This window comes from Saimiri boliviensis, chromosome 8 (assembly GCF_048565385.1).
Source record: "Saimiri boliviensis isolate mSaiBol1 chromosome 8, mSaiBol1.pri, whole genome shotgun sequence".
In the NCBI taxonomy this organism is placed as follows: Eukaryota; Metazoa; Chordata; class Mammalia; order Primates; family Cebidae; genus Saimiri; species Saimiri boliviensis.
Window position 1 is genome coordinate 9,033,964 of NC_133456.1, and position 25,062 is coordinate 9,059,025.

At 43.9% G+C, this 25,062-nt stretch overlaps 3 protein-coding genes and 1 pseudogene across 6 annotated transcripts in view; 3 read left to right on the top strand and 1 right to left on the bottom strand.

The window, feature by feature from the left end:
- The window catches only part of NEK4 (NIMA related kinase 4), a 64,075-nt gene extending 62,394 nt beyond the window's left edge, over positions 1–1,681 (top strand). For 2 of the 4 annotated variants that reach the window (XM_074403749.1, XM_074403748.1), the window contains exon 14: positions 987–1,681. In XM_074403749.1, the coding sequence (XP_074259850.1) occupies positions 987–1,079 (93 nt within the window). In that variant the 3' untranslated portion in view covers positions 1,080–1,681. The remainder of the gene's footprint in view (positions 1–986) is intronic. The other 2 variants (XR_012518712.1, XM_039477140.2) reach the window with 2 other exon arrangements.
- A 187-nt stretch (positions 1,682–1,868) lies between these two features.
- LOC120367145 (nucleophosmin pseudogene) lies at positions 1,869–6,092 on the top strand (annotated as a pseudogene).
- SPCS1 (signal peptidase complex subunit 1) lies at positions 5,610–8,105 on the bottom strand. The gene is made up of 4 exons (XM_003936576.4): positions 7,794–8,105; positions 7,377–7,436; positions 7,199–7,285; positions 5,610–6,091 (listed from the first exon to the last, which is right to left on the bottom strand). Exons 1-4 carry the CDS (start codon positions 8,103–8,105, stop codon positions 5,966–5,968), a joined length of 585 nt encoding a protein of 194 aa, XP_003936625.1. The 3' UTR covers positions 5,610–5,965.
- Positions 8,106–8,284: 179 nt separating this feature from the next.
- GLT8D1 (glycosyltransferase 8 domain containing 1) lies at positions 8,285–25,062 on the top strand. Its single transcript, XM_003936572.4, has 10 exons — positions 8,285–8,629; positions 18,079–18,130; positions 18,213–18,311; positions 20,602–20,815; positions 22,629–22,746; positions 22,952–23,036; positions 23,230–23,342; positions 23,986–24,152; positions 24,267–24,379; positions 24,526–25,062. Exons 2-10 carry the CDS (start codon positions 18,115–18,117, stop codon positions 24,714–24,716), a joined length of 1,116 nt encoding a protein of 371 aa, XP_003936621.1. The 5' UTR covers positions 8,285–8,629; positions 18,079–18,114; the 3' UTR covers positions 24,717–25,062.

Below are 25,062 nucleotides of genomic sequence, written 5' to 3' on the forward strand. Positions count from 1 at the left end.
TGTAATCCAATTCTTCCAATAAACCAAGGCAAGAACCCTGGGTACAGAAAACCCTTTGTCCTTGCGATAAGGCAAGGGTCTAATTGAGCTAACACAGGCCAGCTATGGATGGCTAAACTAAAAAAGCACCCTGTAACACATGCCACTCGGGCTTCAGCTATAAACATTCTAGGGAGATACTGCTGTGGGGTTCGAACCCCACAACCTGCCTGTCTGTCTGCTCCCCTAGAGGTTTGAGCAGTGGGGCGCTGAAGAAGCGAGCCACACCCACATTGCATGCCCTGCGATGGGGGACAAGGGAACTTTTCCCATTTCACTAAGTGGTTATTTATATGACTATTTTGTAAATATATAGGATTTACATTTACATACATATATATGAATTTGCTGAATTATCTGTGAAATTGATTATATTTTACCAATTCTAATATTGTTGGGTTTATTGATTCAAATAACTCTTTCTATATGAATGCTATTACTCTTTTGGCATGAATGTTGCAAATGTTTCCCCTAGTTTGTTTGCTTTTTAATTTCTTTTTTTTTTTTTTGAGACAGAGTTTCGCTCTTGTTACCCAGGCTGGAGTGCAATGGCGCGATCTCGGCTCGCCACTGCCTCAGCCTCCTGAGTAGCTGGGATTACAGGCACGCACCACCATGCCCAGCTAATTTTTTGTATTTTTAGTAGAGACGGGGTTTCACCATGTTGACCAGGATGGTCTCGATCTCTTGACCTTGTGATCCACCTGCCTCAGCCTCCCAAAGTGCTGGGATTACAGGTGTGAGCCACCGCGCCCGGCGCTTTTTAATTTCTTAGGACTTTAAAAAAAATCTTAAAGTTTAAAATTTGTATGTAAACTGAACTATTAGCATTTTCCTGTATGGGTTCCACCTTTGATGTCATGCTTAGAGAAGCCCTTCTTCTTAAGATTACAGAAATATCTTTTCCTACTACATACTGATTTTCATTTTATTTGTTTCTCAAATAGGTACGTTTGCAGGAGCACATGGGTGAAAAATATACAAGTTACAGTATGAAAGCTCGCCAGTTGAAATTTTTTGAAGAAAACATGAATTTTTGAGCATTTGTCCTAATCTGCTGCCAGAATTAAAGACCTATTTTCAGAGGTTTTTAACTTAAAAAACAAGGGCGAACGGTTATTTGGAGGCCATTCATTACTGTTTTATATCTCTTTGGAGTTTTCTTACAGAAAAGAAATTGGACAGAACAGACCAATATGAAGCAGGATCACAAAAGAAAAAACACCTTTGACTTTCATATTCTATTTATGAGGACACATCTGTTGTTTGTTTGATTACTGTTTACTGAGCCTTAAACCACCAAGTTTATAGCTACAATTTTATTTTTCTAAGGTACTAATTAGCTTAAACACAGGGCTATAAAGTACTGGATTGAAAATGTTATATTGTAATATAGAGATAAAAGTGATAGGAGAAACAAATTACTTATGTCCAGTCATTACACCTGCTATTGTTAATAACCTTAGTGAGTAGTTGATAAATTATAAAATTTTTAAAAGTCATATCACAGTTCTGGAAATAGATTTAAAGAATATGAAGTTCTAGCTAGTACCTGAGCAACTGAATTTCTTTTCTTCACATTGATGGACTTTTAATATTTTATTTTCAGCCGGGCGCGGTGGCTCAAGCCTGTAATCCCAGCACTTTGGGAGGCCGAGGCGGGTGGATCACGAGGTCAAGAGATCGAGACCATCCTGGTCAACATGGTGAAACCCCGTCTCTACTAAAAATACAAAAAATTAGCTGGGCGTGGTGGCGCGTGCCTGTAATCCCAGCTACTCAGGAGGCTGAGGCAGGAGAATTGCCTGAACCCAGGAGGCGGAGGTTGCGGTGAGCCGAGATCGCGCCATTGCACTCCAGCCTGGGTAACGAGAGCGAAACTCCATCTCAAAAAAAAAAAAAAAAAAAAAAAAAATTATTTTCATTTAATGTAAACCTCATTTACAGTATCTACAAATTAAAACTGAGACACATTGGCTTTGTAAATCAGTATGTTTTTACATAATGGTTTTGTTAGATTTATTTTTCCATCAGTGAAAAAACATTTCTTAAACACAAATTTCATTTCCATTTAAGCAATATGTAAGCAAAGTCCAGGTCCACTTAGTTTTTGGATATATTTAATGCTTGTCTCTGAAGTTTGTCTTCATCTGCTTTAAGATACTGTCTTTCCATGTTTTAAATGTATGATTATATATCACATATTAGTTGTTTAATAAGAGGTACTACCCATCTAGGAAAGGAATTTTATAGTTAAATACAAGTCTTGAATAGTACATTCAAGGGATACTAAAAATAAATATTGCCCCTGGTGTGAGTCCGTCCTGAGCGGCTGTTCTTTTGAGCAGTAGTCGTTTATCTCCGTCCACCTTCTTTTCCACCTAAGTGCGTGTCACCACCCGATGGAAGATTCGATGGACATGGACATGAGCCCCCTGAGGACCCAGAACTATCTTTTTGGTTGTGAACTAAAGTCCGACAAAGATGATCACTTTAAGGTGGATAATGATGAAAATGAGCACCAATTATCTTTAAGAACGGTCAGTGTAGGAGCTAGTGCAAAGGATGAGTTGCACATTGTTGAAGCAGAGGCAATGAATTACAAAGGCAGTCCAATTAAAGTAACACTGGCAACTTAGAAAATGTCTGTACGGCCAACAGGTTCCCTTGGGGGCTTTGAAATACCACCACCAGTGGTCTTACGATTGAAGTATGCTTCAGGGCCAGGCACATCAGTGGACAGCACTTAGTAGCTGTGGAGGAAGATGTGAAACTCTTAAGTATGTCTGGAAAGCGGTCTGCCCCTGGAGGTGGTAGCAAGGTTCCACAAAAAAAAGTAAAACTTGCTGCTGATGAAGATGATGATGATGATTTTGATGATGAGGAAACTGAAGAAAAAGTGCCAGTGAAGAAATCTATATGCAGTACTCCAGCCAAAAATGCACAAAAGTCAAATCAGAATGGAAACGACTCAAAACCATCATCAACACCAAGATCAAAAGGACAAGAATCCTTCAAAAAACAGGAAAAAAACTCCTAAAACACCAAAAGGACCTAGTTCTGTAGAAGACATTAAAGCAAAAATGCAAGCAAGTATAGAAAATGGTGGTTCTCTTCCCAAAGTGGAAGCCAAGTTTATCAATTATGTGAAGAATTGCTTCTGGATGACTGACCAGGAGGCTATTCAAGATCTCTGGCAGTGGAGGAAGTCTCTTTAATAGTTTAAACAATTTGTTAAAAATTTTCCATCTTATTTCATTTCTGTAACAGTTGATATCTGGTTGTCCTTTTTATAATGCAGAGTGAGAATTTTCCCTACCGTGTTTGATAAATGTCCAGATTCCATTACCAAGAATGTGTTGTCCAAAATGCCTGTAGTTTTTACAGATGGGACCTCCACCCTTTGCTTGGTTTTAAGTATGTATGGAATGTTATGATAGGACATAGTAGTACTGGTGGTCAGACATGGAAATGGTGGGGAGACAAAAATATACATGTGAAATCTCAGTATTTTAATAAAGTAAAAAAATATTGCTCCAGAAATGTTTTCAGATGCTTTTTTTTTTTTTTTTTTTTTTGAGACGGAGTTTCGCTTTTGTTACCCAGGCTGGAGTGCAATGGTGTGATCTCGGCTCACCGCAACCTCCACCTCCTGGGTTCAAGCAATTCTCCTGCCTCAGCCTCCTGAGTAGCTGGGATTACAGGCACGTGCCATCATGCCCAGCTAATTTTTTGTATTTTTAGTAGAGACGGGGTTTCACCATGTTGACCGGGATGGTCTCGATCTCTTGACCTCGTCATCCACCCGCCTCGGCCTCCCAAAATGCTGGGATTACAGGCGTGAGCCGCCGCGCCCAACCTTTTTTTTTTTTTTTTTTTTTTTTTTTTGAGTGTTTCACTCTGTCACTCAGGTTGGCGTGCAGTAGCATGATCTTGACTCACTGCAACCTCCGCCTCCTGGGCTCAAATGATACTCCTGCCTCAGCCTCCCTAGTAACTGGAACCATAGGCATGTGCCACAACACCTAAATTTTGTATTTTTTGTAGACGGGGTTTCACCATGTTGCCCAGGTTGGTCTCAAACTCCTGGGCTCAAGTGATCCACTCACCTCAGCCTCCCAAAGTGCTGGGTTATAGGCATGAGCCACTGTGTCCAGCCCTGTTTTCAGTTTCTGTAACTAAAAACGTATCTTTCTTTGAAAATTATACACACACACACACACACAAATACTCTAATAAAATGTTCCCTTTAAAGTCACTTAACACATTTTTATGTCGCGTTTATTATGTCCCAGGTTATCTGCCAGGAGCTGGGAATATAGTGGGGAATAAAGATACTTCCTGCCCTTTTACAGTGCTCACAGCCTGGTTTCTGATAACTCTTATTTTCACTTTGAAGGGTTTGCTAGAACTCAACTTGCAAAACCATCAAGTCCCAATGCCCAGTTGGGAGCAAATCTTTGGCAAACTTGGTATCCTTGAGCTACTCGCCTTTCCTTGCATGTTTTGGAAATCCACTTCTTTCTGGACAGTCATCAGTTTTATTAATTTTTCTAATGTGTTGGTATAAAATAGATACTTTTTTAGAATTATAGGAATCTCAATATATATGTTTTTTTTGACAGGGTCTTGCTCTGTCACCCAGCCTGGAGTGCAGTGGGGTGATCATAGCTCACTGTAGCCTTGACCTCCTGGGCTGAAGTGATCCTCTCACCTCAGCCCTCAAATAGCTAGGACCACAGGCATGCACCGCCACACCTAGCTAATTAAAGAAAATTTTTTTGTGTGGAGAGGAACTCTCACTGGGTTGCCCAAGCTGGTCTCAAACTGGGTTCAAGCATCCTCCCACCGCGGCCTCCCAAAGTGCTAGGATTATAGGCGTGAACTACCACACCTGACTTCTCCCATACTTTTATTCCCATGCTGTACATTTTTGTTTAAGCACTGTGTTTTCCCACTTTTGTTTTGTGGTTTTTACTTGAATGCTTAATTTATCTCGCTAAATTAATTTTAAAACACATCCTTAAGACTATGGATTTTCTTCTGACTATACCTTTGGCCACAGTTCAGAGACTCTGATGTGATACTCTTTTGACATTAGTTCTAAAATGTCAGTAATTTTTTTTTTTTTTTTTTTGAAACAGTCTCATTGTTGCCCAGGCTGGAGTGTAGTGGTGCGATCTTGGCTCACTGCAGCCTCTGCCTCCCAGGTTCAAGCAGTTTTCCTCCCTCAGCCTCCCAAGTAGCTGGGATTATAAGCATGCACCACTACACCTGGCTAATTTTTGTATTTTTAGTAAAGACGGGGTTTCACCATGTTGACCAGGCTGGTCTCAAACTCCTGACTGGTGATTGACCCACCTTGGCCTCCCAAAGTGCAGGCCTGCAACACTATTAATTATATACCATGAACTATCTCAAATTCCTGGACTCAAGTCATCCTCCTGCTTTAGCCTCCTAAAGTGCTGAGATTACACTGCACCTGGCCAGAACCATGAACTTCTAACTTCGGCTTTTACTAATTATCTTCCTTGCAGAATAATGAACAATAGACCCTTTAGACAAAGAACTTGCACTATGAGTTTTAATTGGAAACATTAAAATGGTTTAACAACTCCTAATGAATTATAAAACTTTGATAGTTACATTGTATTATCATTGATGAGGCATTTATTCTTCATTATTTACACCTGAAATTGCAGACGTGGGTTCTCTTCCTCATTTCAGAGCAAGATTAAGAAGAGAAGATCAAAACTACTTACATAAATCAAAACCCAACTGGGCTAGAAATGAAAGAGAGAGAGAACTAAATCTATACACAGCTGCGCCATAAGAGCATTAGGTGGTTTTAGCTCATATTTGGGGTATGAAAGCAATTTAGCTCATCTCACAGGAAACAAAAGCCAGGTGCTGAATCATGAAAACCTCAATTATTTTTAGCATGCCTCTTAATTTTTCTTTCGCCTGGTTTCTTGTCTTCTGTGCTGGAGTCTTGAACAGGTAACCACTTGAGAGGATGTCGGCGATAGATGGGCCATGGAGGAAGTGTCAGCTGGGCCAGAAAAGAGAAAATGCATCAATTACAGCTATTAAAAGTTTTTAAAAAATCATTATGTATATATAATGCCTGGTTCCCAAACCACTCCTGCGCTGAGGGAACAACAACAACAAAAATCCATATTCCTATAAAGGCTCTGCGCCACCACTCATGCAAGATCCTATAAGATGATGGGAACAGGCTCACTGCCTACACAAGTGGCTTTTAAGACCTAAGAGAGAAAGGTAAGGGGCCGGGCATGGTGGCTCACGCCTGTAATCTCAGCACTTTAGGAGGCCCGGGTGGATGGATCGCTTGAGACCAGCCTGGCCAACATGGTGAAACCCTGTCTCTACTAAAAATACAAAAATTAGATGGGTATGGTGGTGTGCGCTTGCAGTCCCAGCTACTCGGGAGGCTGAGGCAGAAGAATCGCTTAAACCCACGAGGCGGAGAATGCCGTGAGCCGAGATCGCCCCAGTGCACTGCAGCGTGAGCGGCAGAGTTAAACCCCGCCTCAAAAAATTTTAAAGAAAGAGGCCAGGCCCGGTGGTTTAGGCCCGTAATCCCAGCACTTTGTGGGGCCGAGGTGGGCGGATCATGAGGTCAAGAAACCGAGACCATCCTGGCCAACATGGTGAAACCCCGTCTCTATTAAAAATACAAAAATTAGCCTGGAGTGGTGGCACGCGCCTGTGGTCCCTGCTACTCGGGAGGCTGAGGTGGAAGAATCGCTTGAACCTAGGAGGCGGAGGTTGCAGTGAGCCGAGATCGCGCCACTGCACTCCAGCCTGGTGACAGAGCAAGACTCCGTCTCACACATATACACATACAAAAAAAATAAAAATAAAAATAAGAAGAAAGGTGAGGGGAAAATGTAAGCACCATGAAAAACTCCAGTTAGCTTTTACCGTAAGATTATTACCCAGAGTAGCTGCCAAAGGAAATAAGCTGTGCCCTTTTACATAGTTCATACCATCTGACACTATTTTGACATTCTATTCTTCCAGTGATAGCAAAGGGAAACATTGGGTTTGGGTCTCACTACTGAGGTGTAACCAAATCAACCCGACTCACAAAACCCAATTCCCACTAACACCCACACACCCACAAATTTCTTACCAAACATGAAAAAGCAAATCCGGCCATAACTATATAGACAGTCCACCCGAACTGTTCAGCCACGTACCCGTAGATAAATCCAACTATCTAGAGGTAAATGAAGTATATTAAACACACTCAAACTGAGGGTTGAAGGGGGTCGGTGGGGGCGGGGGTTAAATGTGAAACCAATACTTACTGCAGAAAAAAGAATAATTCCTTGAAACATCTGTTCAGCTAGCTTCTGGCCCTTGTAATCCTGGGGAGAAGCAGACGAAAAAAAGAGTTGGTTCCACCGCCGAGGAGATAAAATTTCTGCCCTGACCTCACAACTTTGGCCCAGGGTAACCCCAATGTCAGGGGCTCCCGCTATCCTAAGGACCTGGGCAAGGAATTAAATTCTGGGTTTCCCGGGAGGAAGTGAAACACCCTCACGGAGAATGGACAGGGAGATCCTCGCGGAGGAGAAGGGGACCAAGGAAGCAAGTCGGGAAAGAGGGTGGACGGTACCCATCTGGGCCCAGAACAGCGCAGCATCGGGTCGGTGCTCGGACATGGGCTTCGAAGCTGCCAGGCACAAGAGCGGCGTGCGGAGGTCCCCAGGCTGCGCCCTCACCATCTGCGTGGGCAGCGAGCTCAGATGCTCCAGCATGGCTGGCTGAGGAGGCGGGCAGCCAAGCGAAGGTGGCAGGCTGCGAGGCGAGGGAGATCGAGATTTTGGGGCCCTGAGGACCAAGGTGTGACACTGCACGTCGCCAGGTGAGCCTTCGAAGCCCGGGAGAGCTATGGCCGCGGCCCCGGAAGCGGAAGTCTCCGACGGGCAGGCACAGTCCGTGTCCCCGCCCCGCGCCATCGCTAGGCGATGTGAGGTTTTGCCGCGGCGTGCTGCCCGCGAGGCAAGCTGAGGTGGTGGCGGCAGCGGCCGCATCGAGGCATTGAGCGCCCGTGAAGGGTACGCTGTCAGTGCTGTTGGGTGCCTGGAGCCGAGGCCCCAGTACCGAAAACTGTCCTCAACAGTGCCTGAGCAGCCCAACGGCTGCCGGCGCGCGCCACGTCTCCATGGCGACGGCCTTTTCTCTGTGAGGACCCCCGGCGGCGGGGCTGCCCCGCGGCGCCTGCTTGGCGCGACGGTGTGGCGGTCACAGAACGTGCTGGCTGGACGTTGCAGGGCTGCGCGGCTGCCACGGAGCTAGAGGGCACGTGGGCTCGGCCCAGTGTGTAGGGGCCACGGGCGGCCAGACAACGGGCTGCGCCCCAGGACCTGCGGCGCGGGCGCTGAGCTGGCAGGGCGGGCCGGGGAGCGTGCTGCATCCGCGTCTCCTCCTCCGCCTGCCGAGAGAGCACCTGCGGCGAGCCTCTGAGGGGATCGACTGGTCGGAGCCCTAACCCAGGGTACCTCTGAGCCTGGCGGGATCCCCGGAGCGTCACATCACTTCCCGATCACTTCTAAGTGTAAGGGGGCCCCTCCTGACCCTTGGAATTTAGGGGGGCTACCCTAGGCGGCATCCACAAGAGAATTTCCTTGGAGAGAGGACCCCGGTCCTCGGCTGTCCCTCTCATCCGCGTGGAGGGTCCCTCGTCCGGGGGCTCCCGCACTCGGCCCTTTCACGCTCTGGCCGGCTCTACTGACCCTCACAGACCCAGGCTGCGCCCTCCCGATGGAGGCCAGCCAAAGGTTCACTCAGCCTCTATCGAGGCTGGTTTGTCTGTAAATCGTAGAGCCTCCACCGTTACCGTGAGCCAGGTGGAATGACCACGTTTTGGAGAGAAACCGATCTGAGGAACCCGGGCCTCTGGGTCCCAGCTGGCTCTCCGGCCTCCATGCTGTGTATTCAGGGTTAGCCACAGACAGTGAGATTCTAGGCACTCCCGGGACAGGGTGGGACTGTCCTCATTCATGCAACCAGCAAATATTCACAGCACCTTGTTTGTGCCAGACAGCACACCGAGGACACAGTTGTTAACAAGACCAGGCTGTTGCCTTAGAAGAGCCCAGAGTGTGTCAAGGAAGACAGCCACATCACGCCAGAAATACATGACAGCTGGATTAGCCCTGGGAGAGGGAGGCCCAGATGTGGGAGCTCAGGGGAGGTGCAGCTCTACCTGGAGTTTGGAGGAGGCTACCTTGATTTCTGAAAGCCAAGTGGGAGCTAGCCAGATGAAAGTGTTTGTATATCTCAGTGCCCTTTCATCGTTGCACTTGGCTAGGCCAAGCAGTTAACAAACAAAAAAATCCATATTCCTATAAACGCTAAAATGCAGACACCTTTGACACTTTTCTGACCTCAGAAGGAGCCAGGACATGTAGAAGGCAGAAAGAGGGATGGGTAAGAATTTATTCCTGTTTCCTTCTCATGCTCTGTATTTCTTAGTGTGTTTGAACAGACTTTCTGTTGTGTATATAAATAAATATATCTGTGTGTGTGTGTGGTTTTTTTTTTTTTTTTTTTTTTTTTTTTTTTTTTTTTGGAGACTGACTTTCTGTCGCTCAGGCTGGAGTGCAGTGGTGCAATCTCTGCAACCTCTGCCTCCTGGCTTCTAGCGATTTTCCTGCCTCAGCCTCCTGAGTAGCTGGGATTACAGGCATGCGCCACCACCCCCGGCTGATTTTTGTATTTTTAGTAGAGACGGATTTTCACTGTGTTGGCCAGACTAGTCTCAAATGCCTGATCTCAAGTGATCCATCCACCTTGGCTTCCCAAAGTGTTGAGATTACAGGCGTGATCCACTGTGTCCAACCACTGTGGTTTTGTTTTGTTTTGTTTTAGATGGAGTATTGCACTGTCACCAAGGCTGGAGTGCAGTGGCACAATCTCGGCTCACTGCAACCTCCACCTACCAGGTTGAAGTGATTCTCCTGCCTCAGCCTCTCAAGTAGCTGGGATTACAGGCACCCACCACGCCTGGCTAATTTTTTGTGTTTTTAGTAGAGATGGGGTTTCACCATGTTGGCCAGGGTGGTCTCAAAAGCCTGACCTCGTGATCCACCTGCTTCAGCCTCCCAAAGTGCTGAGATTACAGGCGTGAACCACCACATGTGGCCCACTGTGGTCTGTCTTAAAATGCACTTCATGTGACAGCAGTTGCTGTAGAGACTTTATGGTATTTGAGATGTAAAGGGGGCCAGCGCAGTGGCTCATGCCTGTAATCCCAGAACTTTGGGAGGTCGAGGCGAGCGGATCACCTGAGACCAGCCTGGACCAGGAGTTCAAGACCAGCCTGGCCATCATGGCAAAACTCTGTCCCTACTAAAAATACTAAAATTAGCCAGGCATGTGGGCATGCATCTGTGATCTCAGCTACTCAGGAGGCTGAAGGACAGGAATTGCTTGAACCCAGGAGGCAGAGGTTGCAGTGAGCCAAGATTTTACCACTGCACTCCAGGCTGGGCGACACAGCAAGACTACATCTTAAAGAAAAAATTTTTTTTTCGTTGGAATCCCTATTTAGGGGGCCCCAAATGCAAGCTTTGTAGAGCTTGCATTCTAGCCAGGAAAGACAGAAGTAAACAAATGAGATAATTTTGTCATTGAGGATGAGGAGTATGGTGAACTTCCCTGATGTTTTCTGAGAGGTTCCTGATGGTTTCTGAGGGAGGACAGAAAGTTGACCTTGGTCTTTGGTGACCTCCACAAGAGCAGTTTGAATGTAGGAACAGCAGTCTGGTTGGAGGAGGCTAAAGAGAGGAAAGGAAGTGGAGCTAGAAACTGTACATTCTTCCAAGCTTTTAGAGTGAAGGGGAGCAGAGAAATGGGTCTATGGGTTGGCCTCGTGGGGTGGGAGGGATGGTATTTTTTTTTTTTTTAATTAACTGGAAGATACCAGAGCATGATTGCATGCTGATAGGTATGATCCAGTAGAGAGCAAGGGAGGTTGATGCTACATGAGGAAACAATTACAGTATTCAAAGCACCAGTGTAATGCCTTTTCATGGAAGTATTTGACCCATAGTAACAGGAGGGAAACAGAAAAGGTGGGCACAAGTTTTGAGAACATAGGTATAAATGCTGCTAGCTAGCAAGTTAAGGTGTTGTTTTCCTCGAAGGTTTCTTTCATATTTCTGCATATGCCTGACCTTGGTGCATGTGTGCCTGTGTTTAATTTTTTGTGAGTGTGTGAGAATTTTTGTGTGTGTTCTTCTGAACAAAAGAAATAATTCATTTTTATAGTGAACGATTGAATACAGTTAGCCCTTTGTATCCACGGTTTTGTATCCTTGGGTTCAACCAACTACAGATTGAAATTCAGGGATACAGAGGGCTGACTGTAATACATCATTTTACACAGGGACTTGAACATCTGTGGATTTTCTTTTGTTGTTGTTGAGATGGAGTTTTCACTCTTGTTGCCCAGGCTGGAGTGCAATGGCATGGTCTCGACTCACTGCAACCTCCACCTCCTGGGTTCAAGTGAGTCTTCTCTCTCAACCTCCTGAGTAGCTGGGATTACATGCGCATGCCACCATGCCCAGCTAATTTTGCATTTTTAGTAGAGATGGGGTTTCTCCATGTTGGTCAGGCTGGTCTCAAACTCCTGACCTCAGGTGATCCACCTGCCTCGGCCTCCCAAAGTGCTGGGATTACAGGCGTGAGCCACGACGCCTGGCCACATCCATGGAGTTTCATATACAAGGGGAGTCCTGGAGCCAATCCCCGACCGATACTGAGGACCAACTCTTGCTAATCAAATTGTACACAAATGTACTCTTACGAAAATGTAGTTACTATTACAGATCCGGGGTCTATGTGCAATTTTGTTTTGATAATTCCTTCTAACCAGATCAGGAAAGCTCTCTAACCAGGAATAGCCCCAGGAAAGACAATATGGATTAGACATACTCCATGATAATTGGCATTTTGCACATAGGTAACTGGAATTTTTAGGAGCAAGTGGTTTCTGCTTTGCCAGTCTACTTAAATATGTCAGATACTTGATAGAATTGTGGTTTTCTTGTTTCCACCCAACTGATGTCTCACGTGTGCCTCTTGATCCCATAAATGTTACCTGGAAGTCAACAAACTAAAAACATTGTCTCTTGTACCATTCATTAACTGGGATCTATTTGAGTCCAAGATTGTTTTCTCGGTGGTGGTAGAAGTTGCCTCATCACAGGCAGATGTTGGGGCTTTGTCCGAAAAACTCCCTTTCTGCTGGCTGCTGTAGATAAGGTCAGCCCATAATGTGACAGAGGCACATGACTTAGGGCAGGTGTCCCAAAACTACGGCCCGCGGGCCGCATGCAGCCCCCTGAGGCCATTTATCCGGCCCCCCGCCGCACTTCAGGAAGGGGCACCTCTTTCATTGGTGGTCAGTGAGAGGAGCACAGTATGTGGTGGCCCTCCAACGGTCTGAGGGACAGTGAACTGGCCCCCTGTGTAAAAAGTTTGGGTACGCCTGACTTAGGGTATATACTAATGTGTATTCTTGAGAGAGGAAGTTCACTGATACATTGTACTTCATATATACTGCTTTTGAAAGATTGTGGGCCGGGCCTGCTGGCTCATGCCTGTAATTCGAGCACTTTGGAAGGCCGAGGCAGGTGGATCACTTGAGATCAGGAGTTTGAGACCAGCCTGGCCAACATGGTGAAACCCTGTCTTTACTAAAATTAGCCGAGCATGGTGGTGCACACCTGTAGTCCCAGCTACTTAGGAGGCTGAGGAACGAGAATCACTTGAATCCAGGAAGCAGAGGTTGCGGTGTTGCAGTGAGCTGAGATGGCGCCACTGCACTCCAGCCTGGGTGACAGAGCGAGACTCTGTCTCAAAAACAAAAAGCTCAAAAAAAAAAAAAAGAAGATATGTATTTTCCCCCATATTTGTAATCTGTCCTGTGATCTCGGTTTAAAAAAAAAATTTTTTAGACATGGGGTGAGGGGCAGGAGGGGTCACACTATATTGCCTAGGCTGGTCTCAAACTCCTGGGCTCAGGCAGTTTCCTGCCCCAGCCACCTGAGTAGCTGGGATTGTAGGCATCAGCTGGCTGATCCCCAGTTTTTACTGTTTTTTATTTTTTTGAGACGGTATTGCTTTGTCACCCAGGCTGGAGTGCTGTGGCATGAACATATCTTACTGTAGCCTTGACCTCCTGTGCTCAGGTGTTCTTCCTGTCTTAGCATCCCAAATACCTGGGACTATTTTTGTGTTTTTTGTAAAGATGGGGTTTCACAATGTTGCCCAGGCTGTCCTTGAACTCCTCCTGCCCGACTTGGCCTTGTTGTTTTTGTTTTGGGATTACAGGCATGAGACACAGTGCCCAGCCCCCAATTTTTTAAACAGCTCTTCAATATATTTTCCTTCTTTACAAAGGCCTTGAGAAATCAAGTGCCTGATATGCACACAATTTACCTAGGATGAAGTTAATTCAAACTTACTTTGTCTGTAGTCTCTGTTACTTGGGAGGCTGAGGCAGGAGGCTTGCTTGAGCCCAGGAGTTAGAGGCTAGCCTGGGCAATATAGTGAGACCCTGTCTAAAAAAGCAAATGAACTAACTTTCTTTGAAATACGCTATGTTTGAAAATGCTTTGTAAAATTAATAGTCTTACGTAAGTGTTGGGTACTACTGTGGGTGAAGACGCAGTAAGAAAGGGTTAAAACATAGGTTCACAGTATCTTGGTTGCATAAAATGTCTTTAAGGAAACATTTTACCCAGAAAGTGTTGAAGGGATTTAATTGTTTAATAAATTTAGTTCTGGCTGGGCCCGGTGGCTCAAGCCTGTAATCCCAGCACTTTGGGAGGCCGAGGTGGGCGGATCATGAGGTCAAGAGATCGAGACCATCCTGGTCAACATGGTGAAACCCTGTCTCTACCAAAAATACAAAAAATTAGCTGGGCATGGTGGCGCGTGCTTGTAATCCCAGCTACTCAGGAGGCTGAGGCAGGAGAATTGCTTGAACCCAGGAGGCGGAGGTTGCGGTGAGCCGAGATCACTCCATTGCACTCCAGCCTGGGTAACAAGAGTGAAACTCCATCTCAAAATTAATTAATTAATTAATTAATTAAGTTCTACCTACTGTCTTGTTTCCACTGAATTATTTCCAGCCTGGGTAACAAGAGTGAAACTCCATCTCAAAATTAATTAATTAATTAATTAATTAAGTTCTACCTACTGTCTTGTTTCCACTGAATTATTTGTTTTGAAAAAGTGGAAAGTCAGGCCGGGTGCGGTGGCTCAAGCCTATAATCCCAGCACTTTGGGAGGCTGAGGCAGGTGGATCACGAGGTCAAGAGATCGAGACCATCCTGGTCAACATGGTGATTCTTCTGCCTCAGCCTCCCGAGTAGCTGGGACTACAGGCATGCACCACCATGCCCAGCTAATTTTGTATTTGTACAGATGGGGTTTCTTCGTGTTGGTCAGGCTAGTCTTGAACTCCCAACCTCAGGTGATCCACCTGCCTCGGCTTCCCAAAGTGCTGGGATTACAGGCATGAGCCACTGTGCCTGGCAATAAATTTTTTTTTTTTTTTTTTTTTTTGCTAGTTACAGTGGCCTAGAATGCACTCCAAACTTTGATAGCAATTGGATTTTGTGAATTTTTCTAACTTTTTCTGTGCTGTGGGTTTGTCAAGTGAATTTGGATAATGTTCTTTTCTTTGGGGACACTCATGTTAAAAGGTTAAAAGGTGAATGGGATACAACTCTGAACAGGGATGTTTTTACTAATAAAGCTAAGACCTCAGGTTACTTGGTCATAGACAAGCTGAATCCATGTCTAATTTAACTAGGAATTTTAAGTAGAAACTTAATTCTTAAATGTTTCTTTTGCTTTTCATTTTGTGATGTATAATGTATAAGGCTAAGGTTATGTATTTCTCCAAATTATTTTTAAGTTTTTTATTATGACTACCATAAAAATTTCAGATCCTGGGGCCGGGCGCGGTGGCTCAAGCCTGTAATCCCAGCACTTTGGGAGGCCGAGGCGGGTGGATCACGAGGTCAAGAGATCGAGACCATCCTGGTCAACATGGTGAAACCCCGTCTCTACTAAAAATACAAAAAATTAGCTGGGCATGGTGGCACGTGCCTGTAATCCCAGCTACTCAGAAGGCTGAGGCAGGAGAATTGCCTGAACCCAGGAAGCGGAGTTTGCGGTGAGCCGAGATCACGCCATTGCACTCCAGTCTGGTTAATAAGAGCAAAACTCCGTCTCAAAAAAAAAAAAAAAAAAAAAAAAGAACAACAACAAAAAAAGAAAAAGTGGAAAGTCAGATAAGCTGAGGACTAACCGGGACAGAGTGACAACTAGACACCACTTTCTTAAGAGATGAGTAGCTATCTAACAGAGATGGTTTTTGAGAATAGCACTCAATGTTTTTTTTTTTTTTTTTTTGGCTGAATGCAGTAGTTTATGCCTGTAATCTCAGCACTTTGGGAGGCTGAGGTGGGCAGATCATGAGGTCAACAGTTGGAGACCAGCCTGGCCAACATGGTGAAACCTCCATTCTACTAAAAATACAAAAATTAGCTGGGTGTGGTGGTACACGCCTGTAATCCCAGCCACTCGGGAGGCTGAGGCAGAATTGCTTGAACTCGGGAGGCAGAGGTTGCAGTGAGCTGAGATCGCACCACTGCACTCCAGCCTGGGTGACAGAATAAGACTCCACTTCAAAAAGTAAAATAATAAAATAAACTTTTTTTTTGAGACAGAGTTTCGCTCTTCTTGCCCAGGTTGGGGTGCAATGGCATGGTCTCGGCTCACTGCAACCTCTGCCTCCCAGGTTCAAGTGATTCTTCTGCCTCAGCCTCCCGAGTAGCTGGGACTACAGGCATGCACCACCATGCCCAGCTAATTTTGTATTTGTACAGATGGGGTTTCTTCATGTTGGTCAGGCTAGTCTTGAACTCCCAACCTCAGGTGATCCACCTGCCTCGGCTTCCCAAAGTGCTGGGATTACAGGCATGAGCCACTGTGCCTGGCAATAAATTTTTTTTTTTTTTTTTTTTTTGCTAGTTACAGTGGCCTAGAATGCACTCCAAACTTTGATAGCAATTGGATTTTGTGAATTTTTCTAACTTTTTCTGTGCTGTGGGTTTGTCAAGTGAATTTGGATAATGTTCTTTTCTTTGGGGACACTCATGTTAAAAGGTTAAAAGGTGAATGGGATACAACTCTGAACAGGGATGTTTTTACTAATAAAGCTAAGACCTCAGGTTACTTGGTCATAGACAAGCTGAATCCATGTCTAATTTAACTAGGAATTTTAAGTAGAAACTTAATTCTTAAATGTTTCTTTTGCTTTTCATTTTGTGATGTATAATGTATAAGGCTAAGGTTATGTATTTCTCCAAATTATTTTTAAGTTTTTTATTATGACTACCATAAAAATTTCAGATCCTGGGGCCGGGCGCGGTGGCTCAAGCCTGTAATCCCAGCACTTTGGGAGGCCGAGGCGGGTGGATCACGAGGTCAAGAGATCGAGACCATCCTGGTCAACATGGTGAAACCCCGTCTCTACTAAAAATACAAAAAATTAGCTGGGCATGGTGGCACGTGCCTGTAATTCCAGCTACTCAGGAGGCTGAGGCAGGAGAATTGCCTGAACCCAGGAGGCAGGAGGCGGAGGTTGCGGTGAGCCGAGATCGCACCATTGCACTCCAGCCTGGGTAACAAGAGCGAAACTCCGTCTCAAAAAAAAAAAAAAAAAAAAAAAAATTTCAGATCCTGAATTATAGGGCACTTTGGGAGCCAGATGTAAGGCTGAGTGCCCCACAGGGTTGTGGGGTGAGCCTTATGCTGTGCTGAGGCGCAGGATCTGAGAAATAAAGAGATAGGACACAGAAGTACAAAGAAAATGCAGCCTACAAGCGGAGTCAGGCGAGGCCCCGAATGTCCAGAAGCATGAGTATTTATTGTGTATAGGTTATGGGGCAGGGCAGTGAGTGAAATCATCTTTAAGGACAGTGATAGGGTCATGAGCAATAAAACATAGGGTCCTCCCCCATTAGGTCACCTAGGCCAGGAGGTGGACAGTGCACAGCAAGGGGCCCGTTCCCATGAAGGCAGGGGCCGTGTGCAGTAAGGGGTCCACTCCTATTAGGTCACCAAGGCTTGAATGTGGGCCGTGCGAAGTGAAGAGGGTGCAGTGTGCAATACTTCTATCTCTGGGAAAACTACTTCTAAAAAGATTTATAGGAGGATGCTTTAAGTCACATAGCAGTGACAGAGCTGTCAAGGTTACCGCCACCTTCTGGCAGCTTCCAGTGGGTTCTATGGGAAGATGATTGTTGAGCAGCACAGTAGCAAGAGCTGATAAAGTTCACAGACATGAAGGTGTATTGCTGGTCTGAGGACAGCCTTCCACAAGAGCTGGAGCAAGGTCCTACAACTCCTTTATCAGGAGGAGTGGCTCTCGCCTCAAGCCTGCCATACAGCAGGTATCTTTACGATACTGAACACTGCCACCTGGGCCATGGATTCTTGTCCTGGTATAATTGTTTTTCCCTTAAATCATGCTCTGCACTGTGTCTGCTCTAGGCATTCCTCCGATTAGAAGCTGCTTATTCCTTAATTCATGCTGTGTACTGTGTCCACTCTAGGCATTCCTCTGATTATGAACTAAGATATAATTATAGGTATATATGTAGAGAAATATTCTTCAGGTACTCATCAACTATTATATGATTATATATAGAGGATTATATAAAGGGAGCCTTCAAGCCCTATTTCTATAAACTAATATATGGTTATGTAAAGGATTATATAAAAGGAAATAGCTGAGTAGTAACACTATAAAGTGAAATATTCCTCAAGCCCTAACTGTGCCAGGGTTCTGCTTAGCTCTCATTCCTCGGTGCCTATATGGGAGGCTACCCACACTGAATTAAAAAAAAGTTTTAGGGCATTTTGATGTCTATTCTCATGTACTTAATGACTTTGGGGCTTGTTTTTGTTTTGTAGGGTTAATAACTAATATTTATACAACAGAAGAAAAAGATGTCATTCCGTAGAGGTATGCTCTTTCTACAAGTTAAGTTTTTATGCCTGGTCAAAGATAAAAGAGGTGTAACATCGGTTTTCCCTATCTATTTCAGTAAACATCATCATCTTGGTCCTGGCTGTTGCTCTCTTCTTACTGGTTTTGCACCATAACTTGCTTGGCTTGAGCAGTTTGTTAAGAAATGAGATTACAGGTATGGGAACCCTTACTAATAATGCCTTAGAATCTTTGAGGACCTGGTACTCTCTGTGTCATACATCCTAAGTTCTTCTTCTTTTAATAGTACTAGCAGTTGTTTGTTAAGGGTTTGGTCTGACAGAATATTCCTTTTCACCAAATCAGAGGCCTTAGAAGAGCCTCTGAGGGCTGCCATCTGTTTACATTTCAGCAGGACAGGGCTTCAGAAAGTGAGGGCAGGCAAGTGTCCTTGGTGTTTGATGCCTGCTGTAGTTACTAGAGTGTCAGTCTAATTATTGTCCTTCAACTCGTGCAGCTCATCAGTGGGACTGTAGTAAAAAAAGTTTGTCAAGTGATCTTTGAAAATCACTTTGTTGTATAATACATTGCACAGTAAACTGAATTAGTTGTTCATACTGTTCTCCCTTGGTATTGAGAGATGTTTGAGGCCTGTTTGTCAAAAATCATTTTTGGATTGCCACCCACCATAGTTGACCAGAGTGAGTCTATAATAGCTTTCCCCTGACTTCCACGGAGTGCCCTGCCTTGATAGCATGTTTTATCATGTGTATACATGTATGATATAAAGGAATGCATGTTCCTGGTTGGAAAGTGTATGAAGAAGAGGACAGCGGCTGAGTGCGGTGGCTCACGCCTGTAATCCCAGCACTTTGGGAGGCTGAGGCAGGCAGATCATGAGGTTAGGAGATCGAGGCTAACATGGTGAAACCCTATCTCTACTAAAAATACAAAAATTAGCTGGGCGTGGTGGCATGCACCTGTAGTCCCAGCTACTCGGGAGGTGGAGGCAGGAGAATTGTTTGAACTGGGGAGGCAGAGGTTGCAGTGAGCTGAGGTCACGTCTTTGCACTCCAGCCTGGTGACAGAGCGAGACACTGTCTCAAAAAAAAAAAAAAAAAAAAAAAAAAAAGGAAAAAAAGAGAACAGCATTCAAGCTCCATGAGGGCAATCTGTTTTATCTCTTGTGCCTAAGGATAGTGGCCAGTACTGGCTGTTCAATAAATAGTGGTTGAATGAATGATTTCATTGTCTAGAGGTAATTTATTACAATATTGGCTTAGTACCTTCCAGTTTTTTCCTGCACATCTTTTTTCTGTACAGTTGAGATTGTACTACATATAAACTGTACATGACATGTTTTTCTGTATATCATAAGCTTTTCACTGTGATGGTAGAAACTTTTCATATATATTTTTAATGTCTATTAGTTTGTTTCCACAGGATAACAGCTTTTGGTACAACAACTTTCAGACTTTTTGATGGCAGCCCTACAATGGGAAACACATTACATGCAGCATACATACATACATGTGTATTTGTTTATTGGCTGTCTATCCTCAGGAAGTTAGGGATGTTTTATTCATGACTATAATCCCAGTGCCTAGATATTGCCTGGCATATGGTAGATACCAGGGTTCACTGAGGAATAAAAAATATATGAAAGGCAAGAATATTTACAGGACAATACTTGCAGAATATTTACAGGACAGAACTTGCAGTTTCCTTGTGTATTTTCTTTGGTATTCTAATTCTTCTTCTATTTTTTTTTTTTTAGACAGAGTTTCACTCTTGTTGCCCAGGCTGGGGTACAATGGCATGATCTTGGCTCATGGCAACCTCTACCTCATGGGTTCAAGCAATTCTTCTGCCTCAGCCTCCAAAGTAGCTGGGTTTACAGGTGTTCACCACCACACCTGGCTAATTGTGTATTTTTAGTACAGATAGGGTTTCACCATGTTGGTCAGGCTAGTCTTGAACTCCTAACCTCAAGTGATCCACCCACCTCAGCCTCCTGAAGTGTTTAGATTACAGGCATGAGCCACCGCCCCTGGCCTCTACTTCAGTTTTTTATTGCAATCCAGAAACTTTTTCTATATAAATTGGTTGTGACTCAATTGGTTTCATGCTTACTTATGATTTGTGACTTAAGAAACACTGATTTAGTTTGCTGCTAAGTTTTCACAATTTAAGTAAAATTCTTTCAATTATGGTTCAGATTTTGTCCTTAGGAAATTCTTCATACAAATTGCCACAATACATTCTAACAGGTCCTGTTATTTTCCTACCAGTAGGTATCAAAGTGCTGTCAGCCTATTTTAAAAAATGCTTCCTCCACTTTTCCAAAAGCTTGTTTACATATAGGGAGTTTCAGGGCTATATGCTTCACAGTTTAATGGGGGAGAATGAAGTAAATCATTATCATAATCCTTACCTTCCCTTTTTCCATGTGTTGGATTCTATCAACCAGAGATTGTATCACACTGCCTTCCTTGTGTTCTTTTCAGATTCAGGAATTGTGGGGCTTCAACCTATAGACTTTGTCCCAAGTGCTCTCCGGCATGCAATAGATGGGAGAGAAGAAGAGATTCCTGTGGTCATCGCTGCATCTGAAGACAGGCTTGGGGGGGCCATTGCAGCCATAAATAGCATTCAGCACAATACTCGCTCCAATGTGATTTTCTACATTGTTACTCTCAACAATACAGCAGACCATCTCCGGTGAGCTCTGCTTACCTGAGACTGCTTTTAGAGGATGCTCTAAAGCTGGCCAGCTGGCAATCCATGGTTTTCTGTGTTTTATATGTTGTTTTATATAATTGAGATTGTACTGCCGATAAACTGTACAAATGAAATATTTTTTTAGGATTGTATCATGAGCATATCCACATAATAGCAGAAGTGATACAAGGAGCTCATGACAGGAAGTCAGCTGTCACTATACAATGTTAACTCCACCTGATGTTGTTTTCGTAGCAATACTTTCTCACTGAAGGAAGCAGTAAATGTTGATTTACAAGTCACAAGTTCCTTACTTTATGGACATGCTCTGAGGAGTTCTGGTCTAGAGTGGGAAGGGACTTAGCAACAACGGCAAGGTAGTATTGTGAAGCTGATCACAGATCCTGATCCAAATCCTGGCCCAGAGTGATCTGGGGAAATTTGGACAGTTCAATCCATTTTGAAAGTGAACTAAGACAAGACTTATTTTGTCTAATAGATTAACCAGTTATCAAATTTCTAAAATATGTTGGTCCTTGTGGCTTTCTCCATGGTTCATAGTTTTTAAAGTTATAAAATCTGATACAAACAAAAACTGTACTAAAATAGACTACAGAAATAACACCAAGTATCCACAAAATGCTGATTTGAAACTAACCTAGAAAAAATGTGCAGTACACCTTTAGCAGTTTTTTCTTACAGGTAGTGCCTTAGACTTGAATGGCAGAATTACTAAGGGTCACCACAGTGAATTAAGAAGTCAGTCTGGGCCAGGTGCGGTGGCTCTGGCCTGTAATCCCAGTACTTTGGGAGGCCACAGCGGGCGGATCAAGAGATCAAGACCATCCTGGCCAACATGGTGAAACCCCGTCTCTACTAAAAATACAAAAATTAGCTGAGCGTGGTGATGTGCACCTGTAGTCCCAGCTACTCGGGAGGCTGAGGCAGGAGAATTGCTTGAACCCGGGAGGCAGAGGCTGCAGTGAGCTGAGATTGTGCCACTGCACTCCAGCCTGGCACCTAGCGACAGAGTGAGACTGCCTCAAAAAAAAAAAAAAAAAAAAAAAAGTAGCCTGTAGATAAGAGATTACTCTGTGGGTAATTAGCTTTCACTGCTGTCACTTTGACTCCTTTTCTTCACCAGTATATTTAGAGGGTTAAGAGTTGAATGGTCCAGGTGGTAATTCTTCACCAGTATATTTAGAGGGTTAAGAGTTGAATGGCCCAGGTGGTAATTCTTCACCAGTATATTTAGAGGGTTAAGAGTTGAATGGTCCAGGTGGTAATTTTTTTTTTCTTTTTTTTTTTTTGAGACAGAGTCTCACTTTGTGGCCCAGGCTGGAGTTTCACTCCAACTTCCACCTCCAGGGTTCAAGCAATTCTCCTGCCTCAGCCTCCTAAGTAGCTGGTATTACAGGTGTGCGCCACCACTCAGCTGATTTTTGTATTTTTAGTAGAGATGGGGGTTTCACCATGTTGGTCAGGCTGGTCTCGAACTCCTGACCTCATGCTCTGCCCACCTCGGCCTCCCAAAGTGCTGGTATTACAGGTGTGAGCCACCACACCCAGCTGAGATGTTCCTACTTCTATATTGTGTTTTTCTAGAGTCGTTTTAGAGTTAGAATTACCCTATACTCTTGGTTTGGGGAGAGACTTTTGTGGGAATTACCCTCAGTTCGGATGAGAAAACCAAAGCTCAGAGATAAAAGGAACTTGAAAACATCTATTTGGTCTGTAGGGTTTCTCTTGCATTATCCTCATTGGTTTGGAGACATTATTTAAAAACTGAAATTTAATGCTTTATCTTCATCAGATCCTGGCTTAACAGTGATTCCCTGAAAAGCATCAGATACAAAATTGTGAATTTTGACCCTAAACTTTTGGAAGGGAAACTAAAAGAGGATCCTGACCAGGGAGAATCCATGAAACCAGTGAGTTCCATGTGTCCTTCTTTGTACTTGGTAGCATAGGAAATAACTGGGGGTATAGTGCAAGCAGTTTTCCTGGGGACAAATCTTCAGTGGTTGTTGAGAGTCCTTTCTTCTGAATGGGTACTGAAAGCATCCTAGGAGTTTCTATGTAAATAAAAGCATAGCCACTGCAGTATCCTGTACCAATTATTCTTTCCTTTTTCAGTTAACCTTTGCAAGGTTCTACTTGCCAATTCTGGTTCCCAGCGCAAAGAAGGCCATATACATGGATGATGATGTAATTGTGCAAGGTATCAAAAATGTTACCATGAGTGCTGTTCTCCATTCAGATTGAGTACAATTGCTAAATAAAACAATGGACTACAGTGGGCTGTAGTGGTTGTTTTATTTATAGTCTATAAAAGGTCACATAGGGAGAAGTGGGAGTAACAGGGAACTCTCAAGGCAATTGAAATGTAAATCTTAACATCTTGTCTATTTCAGGTGATATTCTTACCCTTTACAATACACCGCTGAAGCCAGGACATGCAGCTGCATTTTCAGAAGACTGTGATTCAGCCTCTACTAAAGTTATCATCCGTGGAGCAGGAAACCAGGTAAATTGTTTACCAGACACCCACTCTTCCTACATTATCATTTAATGGGAAGAGGTTGCAAATTCAGGGAACTCTTTTGCTGCAGTTTACATTCCCTAATCATTTCATCCCAACTCAAGGCTCCTTTTCTGTATACTTGTTCATGGACATGACAGCCTAATTGTTCTTGAACATCTGGTTTAGTATGTCAACATCTAGGTTCCTATTCTAACTTAGAATTTCAAGTATCTATTTTTTTTTTTTTTTTGAGACAGAGTTTTGCTCGTTACCCAGGCTGGAGTGCAATGGTGCGATCTTGGCTCACCACAACCTCCACCTCCTGGGTTCAGGGAATTCTCCTGCCTCAGCCTCCTGAGTAGCTGGGATTACAGGCACGTGCCACCATGCCCAGCTAATTTTTTGTATTTTTAGTAGAGACGGGGTTTCACCATGTTGACCAGGATGGTCTCGATCTCTCGACTTCGTGATCCACCCACCTTGGCCTCCCAAAGTGCTGGGATTACAGGCTTGAGCCACCGCGCCCGGCCTCAAGTATCTATTTTCTAATCTGAAAAGTTATTAACAGTTCTTCTCTCTACTGGCTCCAAAATTTTCTCTTTTCTGTTTGAAGCAGTAAATACATATATCCTATTTGTGTTTTTAGTACAATTACATTGGCTATCTTGACTATAAAAAGGAAAGAATTCGTAAGCTTTCCATGAAAGCCAGCACCTGCTCATTTAATCCTGGAGTTTTTGTTGCAAACCTGACGGAATGGAAACGACAGAATATAACTAACCAACTGGAAAAATGGATGAAACTCAATGTAGAGTAAGTATGTAATTGGTCTCACTGTGAAAAACCGTTGTATTTCAATTCTGGGAGTCTTGACTAACAGGAGTTAGTTAGAACTCTTCACTAACATTTGTTTTCTGTCCCACCAAGAGAGGGATTGTACAGCAGAACCCTGGCTGGCAGTATCACAACACCTCCTCTGCTTATTGTATTTTACCAACAGCACTCTACCATTGATCCTATGTGGAACGTCCGCCACCTTGGTAAGTAGAATTAACCAGTGGCTTAAGCTAGTAACTAATTGATATCTAAAGAACTATCCTGAGGGATGGGATATATTGTTTCCCTTAACTTTTCTGTACAATTTCACATGGCACAACCTTTTGGCGTTTTTTGTCTCAAATGTAAGGTTCCAGTGCTGGAAAACGATATTCACCTCAGTTTGTAAAGGCTGCCAAGTTACTCCATTGGAATGGACATTTTAAGCCATGGGGAAGGACTGCTTCATATGCTGATGTCTGGGAAAAATGGTATATTCCAGACCCAACAGGCAAATTCAACCTAATCCGAAGATATACTGAGATCTCAAACATAAAGTGAAACAGAATTTAAACTATAAGCATTTCTCAGGAAATCCTGGAAGATGGCATGTGTGGGAAGTAACAGTTGCTAGGCTTCAATGCCAATCTGTAGCAACCCATGGAAAAAGATGTTTCAGCTGGGTAAAGATGACAAACTGCCCTGTCTGGCAGTCAGCTTCCCAGATAGACTATAAATATGTCTCCATCTGCCTTACCAAGTGTTTTCTTACTATAATGCTGAATGACTGGAAAAAAAACTGATATGGCTAGTTCAGCTAGCTGGTACAGATAATTCAAAACTGCTGTTGGTTTCAATTGTGTAACCTGTGGCCTGATATGTAAATAAAACTCACATTTTTCAATAA